The sequence below is a fragment of the Ovis canadensis genome, chromosome 12, assembly GCF_042477335.2.
Source record: "Ovis canadensis isolate MfBH-ARS-UI-01 breed Bighorn chromosome 12, ARS-UI_OviCan_v2, whole genome shotgun sequence".
Lineage (NCBI taxonomy): Eukaryota > Metazoa > Chordata > Mammalia > Artiodactyla > Bovidae > Ovis > Ovis canadensis.
The window spans coordinates 13,015,292-13,039,156 of NC_091256.1; the positions used below are offsets into that span (position 1 = coordinate 13,015,292).

Consider the following 23,865-nt stretch of genomic DNA (forward strand, 5'->3'; position numbering starts at 1 on the left):
ATCACAGCCTCATTAGCCCCAAACGGCACGGCAGCCAAAGGCAAGAGCCCAGTAGTGGATCCCTTCCATCACACGGGGACACTCACTGCCTCTTCAGGATGCGCCTCTGTAACACTGGGCTGGTTAATATTCCCTCTGTCTACCTCACTGAATTCTCAGGAAAACAGAAGCTGTGTAGAGAGAAGAACTTTGCACAGGGACTAACAACTATGCTGAATGAACATAAACTAAGAAATCGTGAGGGCAGGTCTGTGGTCCTTCATTTACAAACTGTGGAATTTAACCACAACCTGGGACTGCGGAAGAGGACAGGCCAATTTCCCAGATTCAAGCTGAACTATATCCTTAGCGTTAGGATTTCGTTTAGCTTTAGCCAAGACTCCTGCTTTAGAGCTCCTCCCTATCTCTGCAACTCTCTCCAGCAAAAATGCAAATTGTTGCCTGCTCCCTGGGGGCATTTCCATCTGGGCCGAACAAATAGATGGTGACATTAATTATTCATGTGGTCATTTACTATTCTCCTTTCCCCAGGAAACTCCCAGCTGTTCTAAAGGGCTTTGCAGAGAAGGCGTGTGAAGCTGCAAACCAAAATATAAGCCACTTTGTTGTGTCAACAAAGGTTGTTGAATGGATGGAAGATGAGGAGGCGAGGAGAAGCAGGCAGACGTGATGGAAGGGCAGGGGGTGGTGAGGGGCACCAGCTCTGCCTACCTGCTGATCCAAATACTCTAGGTTTCTTTGCAACTGAAGGTCTAAAAGTTCATCCTACCCGGAGCCCGAGGCCCAACAGCAACACAAACAACAGGAACACAACAAAAGACAATAAAAGGAAGCAAAGCAGTTAAGAGTTAGCTGGGCAGTGACAAAGGGGGCCTCCCTGGCCCTGCGGGGTCTGGGGAAGGGAGAGGGGCATAGGAGGGATACACTCTGCAGCCTGGCCCTCGCCTGGGAGAGGGAGGCACCAAGAAGCCCCCCAGGCAGCACTTTCTGTCAGCTCTGCATTTTCTGGGGAAATTCACTGTTTTTGGGTGGGTGCATTTGCTCTGTGTCAAGACTACAGAGTTTGGACATACGCAGAGGAGACTCGTCAAGGGGGGTGGTCAGTTACAGGCCCTTTGGGACAGGGACTCTGCCTGTTGCTTCCAGAGGCTCTCCCAGCTCTCCAAGTGGAACGTCTGTTCCAAGTTCTCCAGGGGAGACGAAATTCTCAGGAGAACAAATTCCAGGAAGAGACACGAGGGGAAAGGTGAGAGAAGGTACAAGAAGACGCAGTATGGACTCTTTCCCCGTCCTACCTCTCATCTCTTTCCCCCGCAGTAGCATTCCGGGTGAGGGCAAGCTCGAAGCAAGTATGCTTAGGAGGAAGAAACCTAGATGGTCTCGCCTGTTTGGGGCGCGCGAGCCTAAGTTTTCTTCCCAGCCCGCAGCCTAAGCCAGGCCCCTCTGCATACTGGACAGCGGCTGTCCTGAGATGCAGAGGGTGGGGACAGCTCACGTTTCCGGGGTTTGTCCCTGCTCCTCGGCCCTGTGTCACCGCGGAGAAGGGGTACTTAGCACCGCACTCGGTACTGACGTTAGAGTCCAGGCTGGAGGGAGGAGGTATCCAGAGGCTGCCAAAGACCAGACGGTCCAGGCACCGGGCACAGAGCGTCCGTCCTCCCCTGGGAGGAGGGGCCTGAGGGGAAGCAGAGTGGGAGGAAAGGACGTACCATCTTATCGTGGACCGTGGGGGATGGTGGGTAGTTGTAGGGGAACAGTCCTGCGGGGACTGGCCGCCTGTCTCCCAGGTAATCATACTGGAAGAGAAAGGGGATTGGAGAGGTGAGGCTTCAGCTGGGACATAAGCTTCCCCACCAACTGCAGCTCACAGTCAGGGATGCTGTATCCTGTCCTGGAGCAGGTTTCAAACTAACACGGACAGCATTCACCCATTGCAATATGCTTGCAATGATCTGTCCAGGTCCTCGAGGTCTGAAGCAAACAGAGCCTCTCTGCCCTCTTTTACAGCATCAGGGCCTCTGGCACAGCCTGGGGAGGGGCACAGAGAGCAGTGTTCCTGTGCAGAGGCAAGGCAACTCCTCCACGGACGGGACTGTGGGGCCAGTGGCCCCCGCCCCAGGAGCCACCTTTGGTCCTGTGGAGCCAGCTGAGGGACCCAAAGGCCCCAGACGCCCCCGCCTCGCCATGTCTTCTCGACAGATGGCCTCAGGCTTCCGGGGGACCTCAGGGGCTGAGGAAGGCGGGGAAGGCGGGGGGCTCACCTTGGGGGAGCTGATGGATCGCCTCATCACGTAGGCGGCAGGGTCAGCATAGATGTCCTCACTGCGAGGTGGCAGCCGCTCAAAGTGGGCCCTGGGCGAGCGGGCGGGGGAGTACAGGCGGCTGCGGCTGTAGGAGCCCTGGCCGGGCGAGCGGGGCACGGAGTGGGAGCGGGGCTGCAGGGACAGGCGGCGCAGGGAGCCGGAGGCGGCCTCCAGCTCATCGTAGAAAACGGGCTGCCGGGAGGGGCTGGGGATCCAGACGGTGCCGTCAGGCCGCCCAAGGCCAGCAGGCTCCTTCCACTCGCGCAGCTGGAAGGCAGGGCCGCCTCCATTCCGGAAGGAGTGCCGCTTGTCCTCCAGGCCCCAGGGCGGGCTGATCCGGTCGTAGGCGGGCATTGAGCAGATGCTGTCCGGCCGCACCCCTGGGGGGTAGTACTGGTAATCATCAGGGTACTGGGAAGAGTAGGGGCCGTAATACTCAGGGACCCTACGGGACACAGGGTAGAACCTAGAAGGACTGAGAGAGAGAGAGGACTCTGTAAGGAAGTCAGATAAGACGGGCATGTTCCTGGCCACCTGCCCGTGCCCCAGCCGCCCCTCCCTGTCCGCCAGCCTAGGGCGGGTTCTGACTAGGTGGATGTGCCCTAGGCTGACCTTGCGTGCACACAGAGGCGTCCACTGCCCACGCACAGAGGCTTGTTTTCCAGAGGTGCAAGAAGGACCAGTCCTCAAACTCCCTCCCTCAATCAGCTCCCTGAGGCCAGAAATTTCACTATTCAGAGCTTCCATCCCTGTTTCTTTAAAATGAAATACCCTAGGAGAAACTTTAAGCCCTCCAGCCATCTCTATCTCAGCATGAACCAATTTCTCAGATCCTTTCCAGAGAGGCTCTGAGCAGAAAGAAGTGGAGTGTACCAGGCCCCTGGAGGTGGGCAACAGAGGACACACAAGGGGGCGCCTTCCCTGATTTCACGGTCCTGTCAAAGATTCAACCAGTCGGTTCCTGGGACTCAACCCAAGCGAGGTGCTCTCCCCAGGGCAGGGCAGATCACTACAGTGAGCTGTTACCTGCAGCCCCTGGAGCTGCCCAGAGCCCCAGGGAAGGAGCGGTAACCCCACCTGCCTGGTGAACATACTCAGGTCCAATAAAGGTCTTCAAATATCCAAATATCTAATATCCGATAAATGTCTTCTATCCAAAAGACATTTAAAGATATCCAAAAAATAAAAATAAATAAATGTCTTCTATCCAAAATGTCAAATATCAAAAAAATTCAAATATCAGATATCCAATAAATGTCTTCAAATGAAAGCCAGTCACTATTATCTAGTAATAGATAGTAATAGAAGTAATTGATGCTTTTGAACTGTGGTGCTGCAGAAGACTCTTGCAAGTTCCTTGGACTGCAAGGAGATCCAACCAGTCCATCCTAAAGGAGCTCAGTCCTGGGTGTTCACTGGATGGACTGATGCTGAGGCTGAAACTCCAATACTTTGGCCACCTCATGCGAAGAGCTGACTCATTGGAAAAGACTCTGATGCTGGGAGGGATTGGGGGCGGAAGGAGAAGGGGACGACAGAGGATGAGATGGCTGGATGGCATCACTGACTCAATGCACAGGAGTTTGGGTGGACTCCGGGAGTTGGTGATGGACAGGGAGGCCTGGTGTGCTGCGATTCATGGGGTCGCAAGGAGTCGGACACGACTGAGCGACTGAACTGAGCTGAAGTAAACTTGTCTAGAGGGTAGAACTAGGGCCAATGAGTGGCAACATCTTTCTTTTCCAAAAAGTGTTTATAAATAATGGCTTTCAAACAATTAGAGCCATTCAAACACAAAGCGAGTTGTCTTGGCAGTTACTGAGTCTCGCGTTGGTGGAAACACTGGATGCTGTACTGGGAAGCAGGGATGGATGTCTAGCTGGAACAGCTTTAAAGGCCCCTCGTTGTGACTGCCTACATGTTTCAGTCCACCCAGTGCCCTGCGGGGCTTCCCTGGTGGCTCAGATGGTAAAGAGTCCGCCTGCAAAGCAGGAGACCTGGGTTCCATCCCTGGGTCAGGAAGATCCCCTGGAGAAGGGAGTGGCAACCCACTCCTATACTCTTGCCTGGAAATCCCCACGGACAGAGGAGCCTGGTGGGCTACAGTCCGTGGGTTTGCAAAGAGTCGGACACGACTGAGCAACTTCACTTGCCTTTCCTCTGTTTACTCTCCTGGGCGAGGCACTGGGCGCTCTGCCCCTTTCTCTGAAGGAAGCTGGCAGACAGCATCAGGGGTAAGGGAGCAACCGTGAGGCAGGAAGGACTTGGGCAGGCAGGGAGGACTTGGGCAGGCAGGGAATGGGGCTGGTTTCCCCATCCAGCCTGGCTTCCGGAAGCGGAGGCTGCCTGCATGTCATGCCCCAGCCCTGGAGGGAACAGCACCCCACCCTACCCGCCCCAGGCCGCACCTCCGAAGGTCTTCAGGAGGGGGGATCCCTCGGCGCAGGTTCACCCACTGCTGAAGCTGGTTCATGGAGCTCTTGCGCTGGGCGATTTTGTCGGGGTTGGTGCGTGGCGGGAAGCTCCGCCGGTGACCCCCGCTCTCGGAGTCCTGAGGCGGGAAGGCTGTGCTCCCCGGCCGGCTGGGGGAGCTATACTGCCAGCCGTTGGGCTGGGCGGGCCGCTCCCCGCCTCCCGGGACCCTCAGGCCCTCGGGGAAAGGGCTGCCCGGCTCTGAGGCGGGTTCTGGTCCGGCGTGGACACCGTTGGCTTTCGCCAGCGGCTCGCTCTTGGCGTCGGGCCTCTCGGGCCTCCGCTCCGCCTTCTCGCAGCCTCGGCCGTCACCCTCACCGCGAGTCTTGGCCTCTGGTTCAGGCTTGGGAACGCTGTTGTGGGGGAGCTGGTGGTGGTGTTTGCCGGGTGGGATGTTCTCAGAGTCTGGTTTCTCATGGCTGTGGGACGCCAAGGGCGGTGTTGTAAGTGACCCCAGCCCAGCATGGAGTTCAGGTGGGGGAAAGTGAGAAGGAGAAAAGGAATGAAAAGGTTAGGCAAGAAAGCAGCGATGGAAACAGGAGTCAACGTATTCCATTCTGCTTCCTAAATCCCACCTACCGCTTTCTCTCCCTGCTCCAGTCCGGGCAACTGTAAAGCACGATCCAAGGCCACCTGTGCCTATTTGCTCGTCGTCCCCAAGGGCCACCCTCCACTCCCTTCTGCTGACCCACCTGGGGTCGAGCCCTCAAGCTATGGCCGAGACCAACCCCACCCAGACTGGGTCTCCTCTGCAGTCTGTCCGGGACCCAGCCGCCTCACTTGGTGGCAACTGTACGCGACACGGAGTAGAAACTGCTGATGTCCCAGCTACAGAGGCTTGTGACAGGCAAGCCTTCTCGCCTAGAGAGAGTTATTTAATGTCCACGAGTCTTGGGCTCCTCAGTGGCAGAGTGGGTAAGGACTGTGTGAGGTCAAACGTGGCAGGCACACCAGGGGCCAGAGTGGCTGCCTCAGACTTCACAGGCACAGAAACCCCTTTCCCGAACCAGCTTCTCACAGGACTTTCTCTGAGAATATAAGCTTCATGAGGTTTGAGCTTGTCAGACTTTTCCTACCTTGTTTTCCTAGCAGCCTATACACGTTGGTATTTACAGTAAATATTTGTGAAAAGAATAAGTGAACTCCTGGAAGTTCACTCCTTGGTAGAGGCAAGGACGGACTCTCCTGACCTTCTCCAATTCAACAGTCAAGCATCCTTGCTGAGATACCACTCGGTGAACAATTCTAAGACATGCATAAAGTCTTAGAGTCTATACTGTAAAACCTGTTTCTACTGGGTCCCTATTAAAATCTAACTTCAGAAGCAAAGTTCAACCAGAGCCAGGGGCTGAGGCTCCGGGTAATGATGGGATAAAGTGACTCACATACTGAGCCCTTGCTGCAAGTCAAGCATTTTACATACACCATATTGTCCTCACAACAACTCAGAGGTAGGATTATAAAGGCTGTCTCTGAGGGTCAGAGGCTAAGTAACTTACACTCAGGTCACACAGTAGGCAAGTAGCCGAGCTGGGCTTCGAACCTGAGTCCCACAAAGGTGGTGTGCTGAACAAAATGAGCCAATGACCCTATATGGTTCCTGGCCAGGCCCTGATGGAACTGGCTTTTCTGTTGGCCTCCACTGGCTCAGAAAGAAGAGGAGGAGATGCCCAAGGAAACAGAGACTACAGCTCTGAAGTCACTTAGGCAGGCATGCTCCTGGGAGGCAAGGAGCTTGTTCACCTTTTCTCGGGGTTCAAGCCCATGTGCTGGGCTCAGCAATGGCGTGGGGGGCCCCTCTTCACCCCCACTCTCTCTGAGGGCACTACCCATGCCCTGCTCCACCCCTGCACTCACTTGTGACGTGAAGCTTGGGGCGGCGCCGACTTCTGGGCTGGGGGGATCTGTACTCGGGCGGCCTCCCCCATGGCCTGGATCCAGGCCTCCTGCTCCTCGGGGCTCTCGGCGCTGAAGAAGTAGGTGCGGACCCCGGCGTGCTCAGCCTGTGGGGAGAGGCAGTGCGTGGAACTGGCTCCAGCCTCGTCCACCCAGCAGACAGTCACCTGTGGGGAGAAGACACCCAGCCCGCAGGAGGGGTGGTCAGGCGGATCACTCCCCCAACCGGCAGCTCTTGGCTCCAGCTGGAGCTCAGGGCAAGCTGAAGAGGCAGGCCACAGCAGTCCCAAGGGCTCTGGCTGGCCTCCGCATGCCTGCCTGTGGCTAGCCCTCAGGACACCACCAGGCCGCCCAGTAATAGCCAGGTAGGTTTACATACCCTACCCGAGGCGGTTACAAGCAGAAGGGACAATTACCTTGCCCGCTTTGCCCACCAAATTCAGTCTCTGATGTGAAGGTCAGTCACCCCCACGCCTGGGAGAGATGCCTCCCACCCCCAAGCATGGCCCATCCCAGCCCCAGCTCAGCCTCTGGGGAGCTAGCACCCTCCTGGGCACAGGAGCAGCACGGGCACACGGGGGCATGCAGAGACAGTCGGAGCACGCTACCTAGTTGGCGGCCGCAAGCAGGCATGGCAGGCGGGCACCCCGAAGAGAGCTCCTGTCCAGAGGAGGGGTCCTCACGTGGCCAGAAGGAGGAGAAGCACAGAACAGGTCAATCGAACACCAGAGGCAGAGACAAGAGACGGTGTGGCAGGAATGTTGAGGAGCAAGGGGCGTGGGGAGCTACTCGGGCCACCCCTCCTACTCAGAGTCACCACTGGGACCACAGCACCCAGCAAGGCCCAGGCCACCACCAGGAGCCGTGGTGGAGAGCTCAGACCTGGAGAACCTCGGCTGGTGGAAGGGAGAGGGCAGGGCGACCCAGTGCTAATCCTAGCTCTGATCCTGACCAGCTCGGCAACTGCAAACACCTTGCCATGTGGCTCTGGTCTTAACTGAGGCAGCTGTCCCATGGGGATGTCCGTGAGGAAAAGACGCTCCCAAGCTCGATTCTGAGAGCTGAGAATACTCCCCAGGTGAGAGCCACCATCTCTCAGAAAAAGCAGCTGGCTCTGTGTATCCCACTCATCACGAGAGAGCCCAGAGTGCACACTGGCCTCTGACCCCTTGAGTGAAAATCCTGGGTCTCCGGGGTTTGGGAGCAGAGAAGGTAGGGCTGTTCTGACAAGCCCCAGGGCTCTCCTAAACAGCAACGCTGGGCCCACACCCTCCGGGAGTTCCCCCAGCCAGGCTCCGCTCACCCTCAGCAGCTTCCCCGGGACAGGGTTTCCTTCCTAGGAGCCTCTGCCCAGTGGCGGAGCCTCCTGCTTCTCTCAGCACAGAGAGGGGGTTCCTTCCTCCGGATCCTGCCAGTCTCCACCGTCCCGCCAGGCTGCCCAGCAGGCATGCAGAGGCAGGGGGTTGCTGACTGTGGAGCCACTGAGGCTGTAAGAAGGTATCCGGGGGAGCTGAGACTACAGCAGGGCCCCAAGTAAGGCCCCTGGGGTGGAGGACACAGGGATTCCGCAAAGGAGAACCACACTGGGGGACGAGGCCGTGTGCCCTGGGCTGGTGGGAGCAGCAGCAAACAATTCACCAGCTGCGCATCCAGGGAGCGCCCCGTGTGTGCAGAGCTCTGCCCCGGGCACCAGTCCCAGGGAGGGCAAAGACACCCTGTCTCCACCTGAAGAGCTGGCAGTCAAGCTGGAGGACAAAACACGCCCGTGGGGAAACAAGCAGAGAGCGAAGGCATAGGAACAGCAGCCTGTGACGGGGAAGCAGAGGGCCCAGGAAAAGACAGGACAGCTGACGCGGAGCTGCACCAGCCTGGAAATACAAGAGGGGCCCCGAGAACAGGGGAGCCCACCGAGCCCCCTCGGGAGGCTCAGGGCACGGCAAGGCATTCGGCCGCAGGACGGGCGGGACGGTCCCTCACTACCGGCCATCCGAGGGTGGCGCTTGCGGGTTACAACGGGACAAGCCTCCCATCTGTCTCCTCGCCCCTCCCTTCCCTGGGGAGGCCACTGAATGACCACAATCAGGACCTTTCGTGGGCCACGGAGCACAGCCCTCCAGTCGGGTTTAAAGAGGCAGTGCGCTCCTCGAGGAAAGGAGAGGGCTGACGGGCGCGGAGGTCCGGGTTTGCGGAGCAGGTGTGGCAGTCACTAGGGACGGTTCTCTAAGGCGACTGCCAGCAGGGGTCCGGGCTGGAGCGTGTCTGTGTGCACAGGTCTGCAGGGGAGGGTGAGACAGGCTGTCTGACTGTGTGGGTGTATGTACGTGTCTGTGTGTAGCAGGACTGTTGTTGGTTAAACAGCCTGTTCCTATTTCCCCGGCTAAAATCTGGTGCCCTGGGGCTAGACTCTTATTGATTATCCATTCTGCAGGGACCCTTGGAGACTGGAAACTAATTATGCGCCTAAGCAGTCCATCGTTATTCCCCGGAGCAGCACCTGTGTATCTGCCCACCTCTCTGGAGCCAGGTGACCAGAGTCTCTGGGGCCCCAGGAACTTGTCCGCTGCCCTCGAGCAACCTGTAGGTTTTCAGGGTCTTGGACAGTATTTCTCAACTAGGGGAGACAGGGCTTTGTACGAAGAAAATGCATGGTCGATATCATAATTTTATATTTGGGAAATGAAAAAGAACCTACGATCTTTGCATCACAAAGTCCAAAAAAGGCATGGAATTTTCTATCATTTCAAACAGGCCATGAATTTTTAAATGTGGAAAAACACTGGCCCAGGAAGAGACAGCTGCAGGCCTGTCTTTGATGGGTGGATCCCCCATGGGTTCTGAGCAGCAACGCTCGCTCACCGCTCAGAGCAGGCAGGTGAGGCCCGTCTCCCTGGGCCCTTACTCCTCAAATTGTGTCTCCATGAGGTTAGTGGCCTTTAATTGCTGTGCCCTTCATACGCTTGCACCCCGTTAGTTGCTCAGTTGTATCTGACTCTTTGAGACTCCATGGACTGTAGCCTGCCAGGCTCCTGTCCATGGGATTGTCCGGGCAAGGATACTGGAGTGGGTTGCCATTCTCTTCTCCAGGGCATCTTCGTGACCCCGAGATTGAACCCAGATCTGCACTGCAGGCAGATTCTTTACCGTCTGAGCCACCACAAAACTCAATTCCTAAATTTTCTCCAAAGGTTTTTTTTTCAGGCAGAGCACATTGTTTATGGAATCTAAAACACACAGGCCTACAAAAGCCATTTTGCAAGGTTACAAATATAGCAGGGTGCTGGGCCATGACAAGGGCTGTGGAGGGGACAGGGAACAGGCGGCAGGGTGGAAGGGCAAAGCGAAAGAGGGAAGTGAGGGCCAGTGAGAAATTGAGTGTCCTTACACGGCCCGTGGGAGCATGCTGGGCACTGAATAGGAGCTGACACCGGAGACCCTTTAATTAAGCTAGCCTGGGGGTCTAGTTCCCTGGGCTAAAGGTGGAGAGGAAGACTTTCCAGAACGGATCTTAAAAGCCCAGGGGCCCACAGCTTCTGCCTCTGTGGTGAAGGGTTTCCTCAGTGCCAGGACGCTGGGCAGAGGGTCTGCAGACTCAGCACAGAATGAATCATCCCCCAGGAAAGACTGTGGTATCACTGAAGCTCATCTCTACAGGCTCCTCTGGGAGCGAAGACCAGGGGCCAGCCTCGGGTGAGCCTTGCAACAGCCTGGACTGAGTCCTGGGGCCACTGCCTCCTCCCCCAGTACCACCATCCGGAACTGCTGAAGGCGGCGGCTCCTGACCCCGCTGCATTCCGTGTGCTCGAGGAGAAGTGCCTCCAGCCCCCACCCAGCCTGGGAGAGGAAGGCCCACTGACCTTAAAGGTATGCTTCCGGCTGATGTTGTCCGAGGGCTGCACTGCGGCCACCCGGAAGCTCAGGAGGGGCACGCTGCCCAGGACGCTCTCCTCCTTCTCATCTGTTGAGGAAACGGGAGCCGGTGAGACGCGTGTGTGCCCGCGGGGCGAGGCGGGAAGTGCAGCGCCTCAGCCTTACAGTGATAAATGCCCGGGAATCCCTGCTCGCCACTGCTTGTCCGTCAGCTACTCGGGGCTGTGGCTCAGCCACACAACAAGAGACGCACCCCCTGCAGCTGGGGTGCTGGGGAGCATGGCGGCCCTGCAGACACTGTGCTAGCCTCGGGGAGCTCACATTCCTAGGAGCCACAAACAAGCACGTAAGGGCCAACATTTTGGAGTACTTGCAATAGGTCAGGCAGCGTTCTAAGTTAAAGCCTTAGGTTGAACGCGCCCAACAATCCTGTGAAAGGTACTGTATGACCTCCATTTTTATGTAGGCAAGGAGGCTGAGGCACAGGAAGGTTATATAACTTCTGCTTAAGTAGAAAGTGGTAGGCCGGTCTTTAGCCCAAGACGTCTGACTGTCAAGCTAGCATTTGTAACCTCCCTCCCGCCCCCAGTGCCCCTCCAGACAAGGCAGTCCCGGCAGTGACGCCCAGAACAGGTCATAATGGGGGGTAGAGCGGACACTCGCATCTTGGCCTCCTCTGGGCGGCTGTCTCTAAGGTTCTCCCAGGCTCCTGGCAGCTTGCTCTGTCCTCCCCCGACTAGACTCCCTCCACTGAGGTCCGAGGCTGCCCAGAAGGCACACCCCTGCGTGGCCTCTGGCCCTCGGGCCCGGAGCAGGTGAACAAACAGACGGCGGCGTGACTCATCCCGGATCTCTGCAGGAGCCTGCTGGATCTGCTAGCTGGTTCCCAGGTGTCAGTGGGAGACTCACGGGGGCAGAGGTGCTCTGTGGGGACCACGAGGTTGGGACTCACTGAGGCCAGGCAAGAGCCTCCCCACTTTCCCGGGAGAGCACTTTATTCCCGGGCTGGAGACTCTGTGGAGTCCTCAGGAGGGGTCAGAGGAGCTGTCAGAGGGGTTACAGAACCCACGAGCCCCCCTCGCTCCCTTACTCATCCCTACAAGACCGCCGCATGGTGCCGACCAAGGGCTGGGCGGACGCACAGGAGGGCTGGGGACCTGGAGCTTCTTCAGGAGGCCAAGGCTGTCTCCCTGGAGGGAGTGGGCCCCGCTGGGTTGAGTCCAGACCAGTGTTTAGGGGTCTCCTGAGAGCATGCCTCATGGAGGGCACCCCCCATCTCTGCATGCCTGGAGCTCAGGGCTTTTCAAGGTTCCCCCTCACACCAGGCCCAGAGTGTCTCCCCCTGCAGAGACCCCAGCCTCCCTCCCTCCTGGAGTTGCTATCACTCTCTAGCTCCAGGGGGGCCCTGCATCCCGGGGCCCGGTCCAAGCAGATTCCTCGCTCTCAGTCTCGGGATTTCCTCTGTGATTGGACCTACACGTGCAGCCCCTTCCTGCCTCTCTCCTCAGGACTCAGGAGCCTCTGGGCACAGCAACAGCAGGGAGGGGTCCCTGGGTACAACCTTTGTGTGCCAAAGTTAATGATCCACTGAACTGCCCCCAGGAGACCGGGAGAAGCCGGATCCCTGCCACTCTGGGGCATGCAGGAGAAGGAGACAGCCACGCCTGCTACATCCCTTCCCCTTCTCTCTCCTCAGCGCCCAGGCGTTAGCCAGACAGGTCATCAGCCCTCACCAGTTCCTCCACTGGGAGGGCAACTTGCCCTCTGTGACAAATTGCTGCTGTGTGTGCTTTGAAAATAACCTCCTAGAGGCCGCTGCACCCAAGTTACAAGAGCTTTACCCTCTTTCGAGCGGAGGGAAGGGAGTGAGTATTGGGGCAGGCAGAGAGGGCAGAAGCTGGGGGATGACCATTTATTGCACATCGACAGAGCGCCTCCCACGCGCCACGTGCTGTTTTTGGTGCTCTGGATACAACAGTGAAGAAAACTGACCAAAAAACCCGGCCTGCACAGGTCGGACCATGCATCCCTGTAGGGCAGGAGGGAGTTCAACATACAAGGTCCAGTTAGCAGGCGGGCTGCTAGTGTGGCCAGGCACTCTCCTCTTCTCCCTCCTCCTCCTCTCCTGCCCTCCTCAGCCAGACTTCACCCCCTGCCACCTGACGGTCCTGTTCATGCACCGCACGACCCATCAGAACTGCCTGAAGCCCAGGAGGCGCTCGGTAAATACTGTCGAGTGAGTGAGTGTGTCAGCAAGAAAGCTGTGTCTCATCTCACGGTCACGCCCCGCCGGTGCCAGAGAGCACAGAGGGGATGTGTGCACCCCTATGCTTAAGAGCCCCGTGACAGGGCAGAATAATAAAGAGGGGGCACTAGCTCTCGGCATCCCCTGCCAGCACCAGGGACAGGCTCACCTTTGTAGTAGAAGAGGCAGCGATCCACCAGGACGAACCAGCGCTTATTCCATTGCTTAACTCCAGAGCTGGCCTGCAGGACACATGGGCGAACAGACAGGAGGGTCTGTGAGCTGGGTGTGGTGAGGAGGGGGCATGCAGCGGAAAGAGGGCTGCGCTCAGCATAAGGACACCCTGCTTCTGGCTGAGGCTCTGTCACTAAGAAGGGCCGGCAACCCCCAAGAGCCCTCAGTGGCTGGGAATGACACTACAGAACTGCCTGGGACCCTCTACTTCTGTGATTCTGGGCCTCAGCGTCTCCCCAGGGAAGCTAAATGCGGCAGCAAAGGGTCAGAGGGATGGAGCAGAAGGGCAGGCAGCGGTTGTGGCAGGGTCAGCAAGGAGAACTGGACCCCGCGACTCAGAGGAGACACCCCTCCCTTCGTAACAAGCGGGCCTGCCGACCTAGCCTTTGGCTGCTCTCATAGGGTGGTTCAGTTCCGTTCAGTTCAGTTCAGTTGCTCAGTCGTGTCCGACTCTTTGCGACCCCATGAATCGCAGCACGCCAGGCCTCCCTGTTCATCACCCTCATAGGGTGGGGGGCCTACTTATTTCAAAGTCATTGCCTCTGGCCATCAGGAGACCTGGCTGGACTCCCAAATGTGATGCTAATTTCTCTTTGTGATTTTAGGAAGATACTGGACCTCCTGGAGCCTTTATAAAATCAGGAGATTCGTTCACAGAAATATACCAAAATAGAACCTAGGAAAGACATAGCAAAGTATACATGGGATCTTCTAAGTACAGAGAAATGATGGTATAAGGAGAAAGCAGCATTGTGAGCGGCAGGATGGCAGAGGAGGCCTCACCTGCTTGAAGAGCCAGCCTGCCTTGGTGACGGGAGCGCTGGGGTTTCGCTTCATGGAGTGGGAGCGCTTGCCGAAAGCGATGGCCTTTCGGGATGGCCGGGCGGCCTAGGGAGACAGACAGCAGCCGGCTTCACTCTCTCCCTCTCCTTCCCACCCCGCCTGCATGGGGGCGCTGCCCTTGGCAGGAGAGGTCCCTCTCCAGAGCCACCCCGGGAACCCTCAGGTTAAGCAGCTCAGGTGAGAACCTTGGATCTGTTACTAACTCAAGGGCACAGGCTTTCAATTTTTTGACTCTTTTTAAAATCACTAATGTGGGGCTCAAAAGAACAGTCCCACCTGTCTCACTGTGATGTGGTTTTTCTTAAGGAGAAAATAAGATTTTTTTCCCATTTCACTTCCGGCCTAGCCTCCTCCTATTGGCCTTACTCCTTGCCTCTTTCATAATGCTGTCTTGGACCCACTCAGTTGGACGTAGATTCCCCACATCTCCATCCTCTCTGAGTCCTACTCATTCTTGAACGTCCAGCACACCACAGACCAGGGAGGATGGACGGGTGTTCTCCTGGCTCCTTATTGCCACACGGACACTGCCATTCTTAACCACCACGTTCTGGCAACACTCTCTCCCTCTCGAAGTGCCACTGGCCTTTCACCGCCTAGCCTTTCTCACCATGATCAGCTCCTAGACCATTCCTTCAGAGACGAAGGGTTTTGGTGTCAGTCATCTGCTTTGTCCTAAGTCTTGGATCACAGCGACAATTTCTTGGCTCCAACGGCCCATCCAGTGGCCTGCCTTTAAACCACCCTGATTCCTCAAGTCCAGAACCGTCCACTCCCACCCCAGCAGCTCACCCCCACGGCCATACCTTAGACCGGGCCTGCCCCCAAGGCTCCGCCGCCAGCATCGCCAGCTCTCACACTCCCATCTTTCAACCTCAGCGCCCCGTCCTCCGGGCTTTCTCACTCCATCACTCATCTACACCAGCCTTTCCACCGTCACCCCCAGCTCCTGAACGTCTCCCCTTTTCTTGTGATTCATCAGCTACCTCCTGGCATTTGTTGTCTTCCTAGAAAGCCTAGGTTCCCTGGCAGGGAAGATCAACCGCACTCTCCAGCACCCCATCCAGCGCCTTTCCTTGATCTTCTCTGCAACTCTAAACCACAGAGTAATCGTCCACCCTCCCTGCACTCGCAGGGAGATTACGGTGCTCCCCGCCGCTCCAGCGCACCCTCACCGCTCCCCTGCCCTCTGCCCACCGCGCCCTCCGTGGGGCCTGATCCTCACCGAGAAAACGAAGGCTGTCAGATACGCACTTCCTCAATTTCACACCCTTTTACCCAGAAAATGACGCCCTCACCACTCTCCTTGTCTCCTTCCCTACAAAGTCAAAAGAAGAAGCGTTTTCCTTCTTTCCAAGGCCATTGAGTCCAGCCAGCTGTCTCCTCTGAGACTTGCTTCACCTATAATCTCTCAACTGTGTCTTCGTCTCTTCCTCCCCTACTGGCGGCTTCTCCTCGGCAAAGATGCTCAGGTCTGTCCATCTCAAATCAGCCGTCCATCTGTTTGTCTCTCACACAGGCACACACCCTGACTGCCCCTCCAGCCACGGCCCACTGCCCGGGAAAGCCTGCCCTCCTTCCACCCCTTTCTCCTCAGAGACGGGCCGCTTTTCCTCCTCCCTTTCCTCGTCAGCCTCCCCCGCCTCTTCTGAAATGGCCCCTGCGATGTCACTGCACCCAGGCCACGCAGCCCCTGACACTCCAGAGCACTGAGCCTTTCTGCCCCCCGGACAGCGTCACCTCGTCCACATCCATCGCCTCAGCAGCCAGCAAAGTGCCCAAAGCTCCCTAACCCTATCTAAGGCCCAGTCCATTTGCTCACTAGTAGTCCAGCTAGGGCTGAATAAACGCAAAACCAAAGCCACCCCCTTTGTAACCGACCTCGCCCTTCTCTGCTTCTGCGGCTCTCCTCTGGGGATGGCCCGCGCCCCCTCGGGCCTAAAGCCGCTCTCTGCGCCACTGTCAGCGCCCCCTCCTCCCCGCACTCCTCACAACCCTCCACACGGGGCTGGCGACTTTATCTTCTGAGCGGTTTTCAAGCCCACCCTTTCCCCTCAAATGCTGCTGCTGCTGTTGCCTCATGGCTTGTCGTCCCTTCTTGCTGGCTACCCTCTGCCATGAACTACACTTTTATTAATCACCCTACTCTTTTGCTTAAAACTTCTCGCTTGCTCCGTCATTTAGAAGAGAATTCCAGTCCTCAGCACAGCATGCAAGGACAGGTTTACAAGACCCGGCTGGGCCGTCGCTCACTCTCAGCAGCTCCACCACGCAACTCCAGCTCTGCCACCGGTCACGCCAGACTCCGAGTGGGCTTCTCCCACCCCACGAGGCCTTTCCTGGAAGGCCCCGCTGCCGTTACCCGTCCTTCCGAGCCTAGCGCAGCACCGTGAGCCCACAGAACCTCCCTGCTCTCCCAGGGCCCGCTGCTGCCCCTTCCTGTACATTCTCACAGTCTAGACCCTGTCACGCTGCAACGGGACCGCTGGCTTCCCATCCCCCCTCTCTAGACTGTGAGCTCTCTGTACAGAGAAGCTTCTGTTCGTCTCATCATCACCAGAGCCTAGCAAGGTGTCCAGCTATCAACAAGCACTTACTAAACACTTTGTAGGAAGAAGGAAAGAAGAAACCGGGGTTTATCAGAAAGTACCTCCCAAACTGGGAAGTGAAATTATTTTCTCTACTTTACTTGTAAAGACTCACACACAGTGGCAGAGATTAGCTATCTGAAGAAGTTATCCATCACCCTCAAAATATGAAAATCCTTAAGCCTCTCCCTTTTCTCTCAGTCCGACATCTGGCATAGTTTCACAGGCTCTCTGCAGCCTAAAAGCTGCTCCCAGAAGCAGCCACTTCAGCCATTCCCCTGCCAACCCCTCAGTAATAAACTGGCCTTCTTATCTCTCTGCCACTGCTTCCCAGCAACCCTCAAACTCCAGTCAACGCAACGATCTTCTAGGCAGTGTTGCTGGAGAGGAACCACACCCACCCGTGAGTCAGAGCCACAGGCTCCATCTAGGACCTCAGGTGACCCTTCAACATTATCAGGCAATATTCCAAATGTCCCTTGCTGGCCGCTGATCCTTGGATTTATTCTGAAGCCCTGCCCCCGATGCCCCTCCACCCACCCCACTCTTAGCAGAAAACCCTACCTCCTACTTTCCTGCAAAAACTGAAAACATCTGGCGGGGATGTCTTTAAACTCCTAGCCCCACCCTCAAGCTTCACACACCTTTCTATGCAGCCTCAGGAAGAGGGCCCTCCTCTAACTGGGCTAACACCACCTCTGCACCTGGCTCCTGGCTCCGCAGACACAGGGCACACTGGCTATGCCCTTTCTCCTGAAACTGCCTGCTGGGCCATTTCCCTCTGCCCTTAACATCGTGAAACAAAGGAAACAAAGAAAACCTCCCTCCGTCTTGCATATCTCACAGCTGCCACCCTCTGCCCCACATTTCCCTTCATAGCCAAGTTTCTTTAAAGATTTTATTTTGAAATATTTCAGCCATTTCAGAAAAGTGGGGACTAAATCACCACTACATGTTGTCTTCTTTCCTAATAAAATCTGACAAATAGAGCCGAAACTCCCTTTGAGCCCCGTCCCTTTGAGCCCCTCCCTTTAAGCCCCTCCCTTTGAGCCCCCTCCCTTTGAGCCCCTCCCTTTGAGCCCCCTCCCTTTGAGCCCCCTCCCTTTGAGCCCCTCCCTGACCTCACTGCCTTTTCTTTCTCCATGGTTATATGTTGGTACTGCAAGCTCATAAAAATGCTGAATTATTTTCATGTGTTTGCAATGTACATAAATGACACTATAGTTTTCATACTTTCCAACTTGACACCGTTCTTAGGATTTATCCTTGTCGTACACCTAGCTCCAGTCCCTGGACTAGAGAGCCCTCCGCTGTGTGGCCATGCCACCATGGATGGTCTCGTTTCCAGCAAGAGCAGCCTCTACTCCCCAGCGCCCCGTGCCCACCCTGCCATCTCCTCGGAAGGCCTCTCCACTTGTTTCTGCCTTCTGCTCTCCTCACAGCTCTGCGACTACTCTTGTCAGAGCCCCAGCTACCAGTGTTACTAAACCCCACGGACACCTCCAGCCCTCCTCCAACCGGACCTCTCTGCGACCTCCTTCTCTGGCTGCTCCTTTCTCCTGATACTCTCTTCCTTCCTCCCCCGTTTCTGAGCACCCAGTTGCCAGGCCCTTCATCAGTTATTGTCCTGCTGCCCCCCTAGGTCGGTGGTTTTCAGTGAGGGTGGGACAGTTTTGTCCCACAGGGGATATCTAACAATGTCGAGAGACATTTTTGGTCGTCGGGGATGGGTGATGGGCACCTTGGGCGGAGGCCAGGGACGCCGCTCAGCACCCTACAGTGAAAGGGCAGCCCCACACGGCAAAGAGCGACCCAGACCGAGTGCTAGCGGTGCTGAGGCTGAGACCCCCAGGCCAGAGGTGGGTCTTCCGTATGGTTCTGGTCTGAGCCCTCTTCCCTTCCTGCTCCCCACTGCCTGCATCCCATCACCTGCTCTTTGGAACCTGCAGGAACAAGCAAGCAGCCTGATACATTTCCAAGGATCGGCTAGGCTTACCCGGACACTGGGCCGCTCTGGAGGGACCTCAGACACCATGCTGTGGTTGGTTAGGTCACTGTTGGTGGTAGTTGGCCGTTTCCCACCTGCTTTATTGGACATGTCCAAAGCTGATCTGATTTCAAGTTGACCAGAAAGGAAGAAAGAGGCTGGTGAGAACCAGGAAACAACAGGTGCTGCCCGCCCCTTCCCCACCCTGCCGTTCACCGTTCCAGCGTTCAGCACAAACGAGGGCCCCCAGCACCCCCAAGGGGGCCTCAGCTGCCCCCACTGCGCTTCCGAGACCATCCACCAGGGGCTCTGCACATTCTCCTCTTCCTTTCCTGAAAAGTTACCTTAAAAACCTAGGCCCTGTGACTCTGGGACTTCGTCTCCTTCTAAGTTAAAAGACGTGGTGGCCCAGTGGACATGAGAGACATTTAATTATCTTTTTTTTTCTTTCATTGACCGAGCCAAGGTTCTCGTGGTCACAGCAGAAGCTCACTAGCCCCTCAGAGGCCCGGGTGAATGACATGCCAGCCTCAGACCTGTCTCCTTGAGCTCAGCCCATGGGATGCATCAACCTGGGCCCCGAAAGATTCCAGGAAAGGGGGTAAGGGTGTCAAGCCAGATGGGCCTCAGAAGTCTCCAGCCCTCAGAACTGAGGTGAGTGCTCCCCTTTCTGCCCCCCATTCCCTCTGCTTCCCAGCTGCACAGCTCCTGGTGGTCAAGGATGCAAAGGCCGAATAGTGGGCAGGGAGTAAACATACATTTTCAAGTCAAACTTTTTGTTTTCCTCTGGAACCTGGCCAGTCAGTGGGTGTAGAAATGTGTTCCGCCTTTCATTATGGCTGCAGAGGCAAGAGAGAGAGAAAAGCTGTGGTCAAGACACACAGGCCCGAGGGTGGACGGGCCCTGGGCAGAGACGGGCACGGGGACCTCCAGGAGCTTGTCACTCTGCCCTCCAGCAGGACTGAAAGCGACAAGCGAGGGCCGGGCTGCAGAAGCGGCAGCAGGTCCGTCAGGAGGGGAAGCTGTCTTTCCGACAGTGTTAACTACTTATAGAGATTCCTAGGCTGGAAAGAAGCCCACTTAACCCTCTCGGTGGCTGTTCTGGGCATGTCTGTGGGGGGTGGGGAGGGGTCCAATGGTCAAGACTTGGCGTTTGGCGGGCACCCTCAGCAAGACAACTCCAGCCAGGGCGCCGCATAAAACTGCTCACTCATCATTTGCTGAAAGAATTCTCTTGTGACCTTGGACCTCTTCCTCCCATGTTCTACTTCTTTCTTCAAACGAAACAAGAGATCCAGGGCTTCTATTCTTGAGCTCGGGCTGGGCCCCACTCACTCCAAGTCCAGGACCTCCCTGGCAAGGGAGTAGCTGATGCAGCCGAGCCCTTGGACCAGTCCAGCATTGGAGGTGGCTGCTGGCTCAGCAGTCACGTCTGGCTAACAGGTACTGTGGCCGGGGAGTGGCTGCTGTAAAGACGGCCCACCGGAAGCAGAGGGAGACCTGGGCCAGGGGCGGGGTCTGTGCAGAGGCAGGTGGGGCTGTATCGTGGAGGCCCTGCTGGAGCTCTTCTGGCTGACTGTCAGGAAAGTTCCCTGGGGGCTCCGCAGAGAGACAGGGGAGGAAGGGCAGCAGACAGAACTTAGGGAGGGGCTGGTCCAGAGGGTCTACACCATGAGTAGCGGTCATTTGAGGTGGACTCTGCAAGCCAAGGACCACCTGGCAAGAAAACAGTAGGAGATTCAAGCCTGCAGCCAGTGGGGGTGCTGGGAGAATTTTAAGGTCTTCTTTTCCCACCTCTCTTGAGAGAGGCTGTGAGAGCCCAGATATGCTCAGTCCACCCCCAGAGGCTGGTGTCTGCAGGAGCCCGCGGAGGCTGCACTGGGGCTTGTGGGTCTTAATACCAGGCCACCAAGCCCTCCCACAGGGAAGGGTCAGTGCTCTGCTTGGCAAGTGGCAGGGAAGAGACCTCAGGACATCCCCTCAGCTGCATAAGAGAAGTAAAGTAACCTTTCGGAGAGCTGCTTTCCATAGTCTGGGACACTTCCCAGCCGAACTGTTTGCTGAAGTTAGACATAATATCAGCGGGTGATTTTTTCAGCTTCCAAACCAGTCATGTTCAGATCAAATCCAAAGACACGTGGTAGATAGAAGCCCAGTGAGCAGTGGCTACAGCCTATGTGGAAATCTGGGTTTTGCAGCCTGGGCTTACCAGATGGGACCCTAAGTCTGGCCAGTGTCTAGTTAGCCTGGGTTCTTTTTTTTTTTTTCCCCCTTTAAGAGGAATTTATTTTTTTCTTTTCTTTTTTTAAAATTTAAATGTATTTATTTTAACTGGAGGCTAATTACTTTACAGTATTGTATTGGTTTTGCCATACATCAGCATGAATCCGCCACGGGTGTACACATGTTCCCAATCCTGAACCCCCCCTCCCACCTCCCTCCCCATACCATCCCTCTGGGTCTAGCCTGGGTTCTAACTCTAATCACACTGATAACTCACTTTCTGTTTCGCAAACTCTATTCCTCCCTTTGTCCCAGGTTTATAAGGATGCTCTCAACTTAACCACAGAGGGTCTCGGCAAGGGAGAGCAGCTGTTTCTAGTCACCAGCATGCCTGGCTCTGCCCCGGGGAGGGGGTGGGGGGCAAGCAGGCTGCAACAGCCAAGATCCTTGAGGCAGCAAGGCCTCTGCCATTTCCCAGCTCAGATCACCCACCCCCCGACACTCTCCCCAAAGTCATCGCCTTTGGCCCACTCTGCTGTACACATTCCCTGTGACAGCTCTGCTGGAATCTTTCCTGCAGGCACCGGTACAGATGAACAGACGGAAAGACACACACACACACCCTGAAGCCACACAGAGTTTGCTGTCAGCCGGCACAAGTCTTTCAAAGGACACTGAATTCTTCCTGCCCTAGACTCTCCTACCCAGCAACCCCGACAGATGACGTCCTCACCGCACCCCGGCGCTACCAATTTCAAAACAGCATCCCCTTCACAAGCACTGCAATGCAGCAACCATTGACCTAACTACTCTGATCTCCAGGTCACACGGGGCGGGCCCCTCACTGTGACACCCCCAGAGCCAGTGACCCGCCAACTCAGCTCTCACTTCACCTGGCTCACAGTCCGCTGCAGAAACCCTACCTGACCCGTCGATCGGCTCGAAACTTCAGCATCTTGTTGGCAGCTTTGGCCCCTGTGCAGCAGCCTCAGAGGACCCAGCAGCCAGCCCGCTCGTAGCATCCCTCTGAGAAGTGAGTCCTCCGGTCCCGCTCGCAGCGCCGGCCGGGCTCCAGCGTGTGGTGGCAGCGGGCACTGCTGGTTCCCTCCTCCGGCTCCGGCACCGGGGAGGGGGAGGGCCTCTCTCTGGGTGGCAGGGGTGCCCGGGTGCCCTAGGGGGGCCTGTGGCTTCCCAGCATTCAATCGGAATGTTGCTGGGCAGAGCGCCGGGGGCAGGATGAGTGAGTCGGGGATGATAGCTCAGGTCCCCAAGGAGAAACAGCGAACGCAGAGAGATGGAGCAGGCACACAGCGCAGGTGTTCCACTCCTAAGCAGTCTGACCTCGTGGCGCGAAGGACACGGAGTCTCTGGGAGGGTGGAGGAGTCCGGGGCTGCATCCCCATCTGCATGGCAGAAACCCATGCCAGCCCTCCCTGCTGCCCCATCTCCTGGCCCAGAACACAGGCCCTCGGGTGAAATCCACTCGCTTCAGAGAGACCCTTCTGAGCCCGTGGGCACAGGGTTAAATGAAGCTCGGGATTCACGTGTGGCTGTTGTGCCATGCTGATGCTGGAAGCAGAGACCGACGGGGTCTCCTCTCTCTGCTCTCAGCCTGCCCAGCCTTCTTCTGTGCAGACAGGAACGTAATGAATGAGGCTTCTCCACGGTGTCCCCCTACACGACCCCTCCAGACACCATCCCAGGCTGTCGCCCAGGTCACTCACCCTCCGACTGGGGTGGCCCAGCAGATGAGCAAGTGAAGCGCGTGGGCGTGGGTGTCATGGAGCCAGAGCTGGTGGTGAGGACTTACTTCTTTGCTCGGGTGAACTGGCAGAAAAGCTTCTTCCCAAATCTTGTGAGGAAGAGGGTAGCAAATGGGGCTCAGAGCGGGGGTCATCATGTGTTAATTTTTGTAAATCTGCCCAGATGCAATATGATAAATCCCAGCTGGAGACTGTCAGATCTGCTTGGGGCAAGGAGGCCTGCATCCTCATTCGCTACTCTGAACTCTCCAGAGATTGAAGACGGTCACCTCTCCTCTTTTCCTGAGGTCCTCCATGTCTTAAAGTGCAAGGGCCCTCTGACGGTCATCTCTTCCAAGCCCCTGCCACCAGGCAAGCCTGCTCTGCAGTCAGTCTCAGCGAGTGCCTCGGCTGTTTGTGAAGGGTTTCAGTAGAGGATGCTCCAGACCCACCGTTATCTTACACTGCCGAGATATTTTTTTGTTTGGAGACGTTCTGTTTTGGTATCAAATCTTAGTTCCTTTAGCTTTGGATATTGCTCCATTTTTATCTTCCGATGACAGAGTCTTTTCTGACCAAGGTGGTTCCTTTCAGCAGCACCAGGCACTCTGTTGGCTTCATAGTCTCTTGTTACGGCAATTTTGTGACGCCAACGGACACTGAAAGGGAGGAGCTAATCTAATTGTTTGGTTTGAAGACAGAACCCAGTCAGAGAGCAATGCAATCAGTGAGTAGAAGAGACAATATTATTATTTGACCCGTGATGAGACAAGCTGGTCGGATATAGCTGGGGCTGATATTTAAGCAACTAATCCTAGATCCAAAAGGTCCATATATTCAGTCATTTAGCGGTACTTCTGCAAATGCTTTATCCTGATGACAAATGGCTTCACTTTGCAAATCCACCTCTCCGTGTCCCTAATTCAGTTCCTGGAGCCCTGCTGTGGTCATGGCGAGCTGGACCCTCTCCCAGTGCCTGCCTGGGATCTCTGCCTGTGCACAGTAGGTCCCGATAAATATTTGTTGACTGAATAAGTGAATGAATGAATGAACAAAAGAAACTCCCTACGCTCTGATTTAATTTTTAGCCAGCTGCCTTTGGAGTTTGACATTCTATTACCAAGGGCTTCCTTATCTTTGCTCTCTCTTAAAATTAATTACTTCCTCTCCATGAGAACAGCTCCGTTTCTGCCCCCTCACCCCCTTCACTCAGCTTCCCTGCCTGGCTCCCCCTTGACTATATAGCTTGGCTTTGATCCATCTTCATTAGGATGGGAAGAAAATTAAGCTCATGTGCACAGGAGGAGGCGTTGAGGTGCACTGAGAAGTGAGGTTTCTTCCACTAGAAGGCAAAAATGTCCCTTTTCCCTTCAAGTTGAGCTCAGGGGCCTCCCACAGCCTTTGCTTGACTTTGCAAGTTAAATGACTTTTCCTGCCTCATGGAGATAGCGCAGGCGGAGGGACA

At 56.2% G+C, this 23,865-nt stretch overlaps 1 protein-coding gene across 19 annotated transcripts in view; it reads right to left on the minus strand.

Annotated features, from left to right (window-relative positions):
• Positions 1–23,865, minus strand: part of PLEKHA6 (pleckstrin homology domain containing A6) — a 142,932-nt gene that overhangs the window by 26,525 nt on the left and 92,542 nt on the right. For 11 of the 19 annotated variants that reach the window (XR_011247610.1, XM_069545194.1, XM_069545193.1 and 8 more), the window contains 9 exons: positions 19,194–19,274; positions 18,445–18,559; positions 13,801–13,905; positions 12,953–13,025; positions 10,526–10,626; positions 6,633–6,838; positions 4,712–5,194; positions 2,262–2,778; positions 1,710–1,796 (listed from right to left, as the gene is read on the minus strand). Coding sequence is in view for 18 of the 19 variants with exons in the window: in XM_069545194.1 (XP_069401295.1) it covers positions 1,710–1,796; positions 2,262–2,778; positions 4,712–5,194; positions 6,633–6,838; positions 10,526–10,626; positions 12,953–13,025; positions 13,801–13,905; positions 18,445–18,559; positions 19,194–19,274 (1,768 nt within the window). In the remaining variant the exon portion in view is untranslated. Of the gene's footprint in view, positions 1–1,709; positions 1,797–2,261; positions 2,779–4,711; positions 5,195–6,632; positions 6,839–7,279; positions 7,367–10,525; positions 10,627–12,952; positions 13,026–13,800; positions 13,906–18,444; positions 18,560–19,193; positions 19,275–21,581; positions 23,060–23,865 lie in introns of those variants that run through there. The other 8 variants (XM_069545190.1, XM_069545204.1, XM_069545201.1 and 5 more) reach the window with 5 other exon arrangements.